This window comes from Cynoglossus semilaevis, chromosome W, assembly GCF_000523025.1.
Source record: "Cynoglossus semilaevis isolate Cse_v1.0 chromosome W, Cse_v1.0, whole genome shotgun sequence".
Classification (NCBI taxonomy): Eukaryota; Metazoa; Chordata; class Actinopteri; order Pleuronectiformes; family Cynoglossidae; genus Cynoglossus; species Cynoglossus semilaevis.
This window is the reverse complement of record NC_024327.1, coordinates 4,503,753-4,508,411: the sequence shown is the minus strand read 5'-3', so window position 1 is coordinate 4,508,411 and position 4,659 is coordinate 4,503,753. Positions and strand designations below refer to the sequence as shown.

The 4,659-nt window shown below is 42.0% G+C and overlaps 1 protein-coding gene across 1 annotated transcript in view; it reads right to left on the bottom strand.

The window, feature by feature from the left end:
• LOC103396998 (E3 ubiquitin-protein ligase KCMF1-like) overlaps positions 1-4,652 on the bottom strand; it is a 30,467-nt gene extending 25,815 nt beyond the window's left edge. The window contains exons 1-3 of the mRNA XM_008335244.3: positions 3,831-4,652; positions 1,447-1,614; positions 159-298 (exon numbers count right to left, since the gene is read on the bottom strand). Of these exons, the coding sequence (XP_008333466.2) occupies positions 159-298; positions 1,447-1,614; positions 3,831-4,023 (501 nt within the window). The 5' untranslated portion in view covers positions 4,024-4,652. The remainder of the gene's footprint in view (positions 1-158; positions 299-1,446; positions 1,615-3,830) is intronic.
• Positions 4,653-4,659: the final 7 nt, after the last annotated feature.

The window sequence follows — 4,659 nt, the reverse complement described above, 5'->3', positions numbered from 1 at the left end:
TGTGTGTGTGTGTGTTTATGTTTGTGTGTGTGTGTGTGTGTGTGTGTGTGTGTGTAAAGTACTGTCACTGAGTTGATTTGTTCGGCTGACAAAAAAAAATAACCCACCAGGATTGTTTGGAAAGACAACACAGAATTTGAGCACAAGCGTCAACGTACCACTTCTGTGGAGGTCTCCGTGTGCTCAGCTGCCACGTGTTCCTGCAGCGAAATCTCTGTGAAGCCCATTCTGCCACAGTAGGGACATGTAAAGGCCTGGGGCTGCTCCACTGAGAACGGCTCTCCACCGTAGTACAGGTCTGGAAGACAAGTGGGATGCAGTCTGTTTGAATATGAGTTACATTAGAGTCGTCAAAATGTATTATTTTGTGAAATCTGCTCTGCATATATCAGGTTACCATATACCATCTCATTGTCCATTGTATTTACTTTGCTGTTATTATTGGTATTGATGTAAATGTTTATACTTTAACACTTATGGTCCACATGACTTTTCTGACTTTGAATTAGAATAATAATAATAATTAAAATCTCCTGTGATCTCACACATTCTGGCGTTTTCTTTTTCCCACAGTTACAGTGTGTCCCGAGTGTGAAAGGCCAACATTAACAGATGTCACATTGCTAACCACTACACTTAATACTAGAACTGATCATTAAAAACAAATGCAACGCACACACAAAGTTAATATCATTTGAAGTAGTACTAGAAATGACGTTCACCAGTAAATATCTACAGCTGTAGTCAGACTGATATTTTATTCTTGCTGTTGTCCACAAACCTAAGCCAAAATCACAATAAGAGAGTGTGAAAAACATCCACGTCACATCAATCACTGCTCAGTCCGTGGGGAGAAGTTCTGTCAGGGATCAGGAGCAGGCGCCAGCAGAAAAGAAAACTACAGCTCCAGTCTGCTGGTCAGGAGGAATCTGTAATCGAAGGCTGTTTTTAACTGCGCTGATGTGTCGAATCCACACTTATTCAGGGATTTTTTTTTTTTATCAGCTTTTGTTGCCGCCTGCATTAGTGTGAAGTTGAGTCCAGAGGAAAAAAAACCTATTTCTTCTTTGTGTTTTTTTTTTAATCGCAGGGGCCAAAAAAAAACAGCAACATTTTACCACTGAAGAATTGTCTTTCCACTGGTCAAAACTAATTTATGGGTATGTATTTTAACATTTTTGTTGTCTTTCTAAAAATCAGCCCCTGCTTCCATCTGTATAACACTGAACACCAGAGCTGGGTATGTGTTTTAATATGTTCTTTATTTTCATCAGCGAGAGAAATCTGTGGATTGTCTCTGCTACAACAGCCAGCACGCAAATTAGCAAAACGCTGAAGCGAACGCTAATGTTTTCTAAGTTATTTCTAAAAGGTGTCCTGTGATCAAAAACAACAACAATAATAATAATAATAATACTATCACTGATACACAGACACTGTACTCACCAAACTCAACTCGGGTTAACATGCACTGCATGGGATGCTCTGTCGTGTGTCTAGTTGTCGTCGCACCGCTCTCGTAGCACGATGCACACAGGTCGTAGTCGTAGCATATTAAACATTTGTATCGTCGACCTCTGAAGTTGCCTTTTAAACACGCGTCACAGCTCACGCCTGACGGACAGGAGAGAACACAGGTCACACGGATAAAAGATCTAATTTCAACATTTGATCAACGTTTAAAAGTTGTATATTTTACATCTAAATATACAGGAAGACGCATGAAAAACACGTGGTGGAACACGTCTGCAGCAGAATGGAGCTCAGAGGATGGGGACAAACGGATCAGGCTGCAGAGTAATCTTAGTTGACCCTCAGATCGTACACTAAGTTTCAAGTCTGACATAGCAGCTGTAGCTGTTGTCAGTTCACTAATGGAAAAATCCTTAAGAATTTAATCTCCCTCTACAAATGAATTAAATAACTTACAAAACTTACAAAAAGGGATGTCCGATAATATCAGCCAACTGATAACATTGGCCAACCGATAATATTGGCCAACTGATATTATCTGCGCAATATTAGCACATTTTTTAATATCTGTAAGAATCGTTATCGTTTTTTCCTCCGATAATGAAAACCCAATAACGCAATGCCTGGGTTTTGCGAAATGATGACTGCTCTAAAAAACAGTTTAATGCCCCAGCGACGGATCAGTGAGATGCCTCAGCGCTCTGAAGAACTTTTATTGAAACACAGTTGCAGTAACTCGTTCTAAACTCGGCATATCGGCGAAAACTTAATATCAGACATCCCTACTTACAACTACAGCGGTTTGGCACTAAATTGGAGGTTTCTTCTTCATAGACCCTGTGGCAAATTGACAGTCTCTCAAGAAAAAAATATTTTGTGAAGGAGTCATAACGGCAATGGAGGAGTGTTGTAATCAATTTAAAATAAATAAAAATGTTATATACATAGAGTTTGAGAGTTAAAGTTCATTGATTGCAACACAACATTGGTCATCTACACAAGACTTACATTTGTATGAAGTTTAAGTAATTTATTTGACCCTGTGCTAGTCAAAAATATTGGATCCTGCTACGCGAAAAATTGGTCATGACATTTTTAACAATGATGACGGAGTGAGAAATGTTGAAAAAATGTGTTTTATTATATATATATTATTTATTTTTTAATCAAGCTAAGCTACACTGTTAAGTCAATTGGTGCTATAACGCCATACATATGATGTCACTGCTGTAGACTACTGACAAATGTGTCCCTGTCCCATTACAGCCATCCCACAGCTCTGTGTGAAGGCTGTCACCTCGAGTGTAACATGGGGAAAACGGTACCCTATGTTTTGAACTCTATGCTATCTTGATTGACTTGGACAGTCGGGCCACCACGGTGTGTAAAGTATGTCAGCGGACTGTCGGCACTTCCTCATATTTAGTGGCGAGCCTTGGAAGCTCACAGCCAATGGGAGGCTGCTGTGCTGGGCAGTAGCACCAACGTAAATGACAGCAACAACAGGAACCACACAGTGTTGGCAAGGTAACAAATCTTGATCACTACCCAAGACGAAGTTGACAACAACACAAACCTGGAATATAAAGGCCGCTTAGGCCTGAGGAACCTTAGATGTTGGCCAGTTACAATATTAAAACAAACATCAATTGTGTGGAGGGTGGGAAGGCGGTAATGAGCCGGTTAGCCATTTGCAAAGAGGCTGATAAAACTAAGCTGACTTTACAAAGGGGAGTGAGTGGATGAACATACACCGGGTTCTACGTGATTCCAACAGCAAACTTCCAGCCCAACAACAAGGTTGGCCACAAGGACGAGGTGAATGTTGGTCTGCTGATTGTGAGCTGCATAAACTGTGATTCAAGTGTTGACTTCGGGGCGGTACAACTCACGCTAACTTTAATATTAACGATATGACACGTTTAGATTTGATCCACGACAGAGTCTGGAATTCCTCTGAGCTGCTCTCCGGTGTGTTTCCCTGATCTCGGCACTCCCCCTTCACTCAGCCCGGTGCTCGCTCTCCTACAGCCTATCAGCTGTTAGCACGCAGGCTAGTTAGCACATTTAGCTGACGCTTACTAGGCTTTTACTCTGATGTGCATTTTTATGAAATGCGCATAAGTCCATTGCGACACTGCCTGCACCACATTATAATTTAGATGCAGCCATTAGCAGCGACTCCATTTAAACGAAAACACGCAGACAGAACTGCAACCTCGCTGCTGACGCCAGCTAACACGAAGCTGCAAAACAAGAACCCATCGGCCAGCTCTGGTTAGCTGTCGCTGCTTTGACGGCGTTTTCATTAGAAATCCCGAGCCGCTCACTGCTGCTGCGGTCCAGTGTTTACTCACCTTCATGTCGGGACATCCTACGAACACTGACACAGCCCCCTGCTCGGGCTACGAGGCTTGCACTTAAGGTTAATACAGGTGAAGTGAGAGAGGAGACGCCGGGGCTGGCTGCCTGTCCCTGGCCTCTTCCCTCATGAGAGATCCGGTCTGCCCCCCTCCGCCTCCTGCTGTCACTGTCCGCTATGGTGCTCATCTGACTACACGATGGCGCTGCTGCTTTTTAGATAGTTGAGATGGCGCTTGAGCGATACCTCAGTCTCAGTGTCTATATATACACTACCGTTCAAAAGTTTGGGGTCACTTAGAAATTTCCTTATTTTTGAAAGAAAAGCACTGTTTTTCTCAATGAAGATAACTTTAAACTAATCAGAAATACACTTTATACATTGCTAATGTGGTAAACGACTATTCTAGCTGCAAATGTCTGTATTTTGGTGCAATATCTACATTGGTGCATAGAGGCCCATTTCCAGCAACTATCACTCCAGTGTTCTAATGGTACAATGTGTTTGCTCATTGCATGAGAAGGCTAATGGATGATTAGAAAACCCTTGTGCAATCATGTTAGCACAGCTGAAAACAGTTTAGCTGGTTAGAGAAACTATAAAACTGACCTTCCTTTGAGCAGGTTGAGTATCTGGAGCATCACATTTGTGGGGTCGATTAAATGCTCAAAATGGCCAGAAAAAGAGAACTTTCATGTGAAACTCGACAGTCTATTCTTGTTCTTAGAAATGAAGGCTATTCCATGCGAGAAATTGCCAAAAAACTGAAGATTTCTTACAACGGTGTGTACTACTCCCTTCAGAGAACAGCACAAACAGGCTCT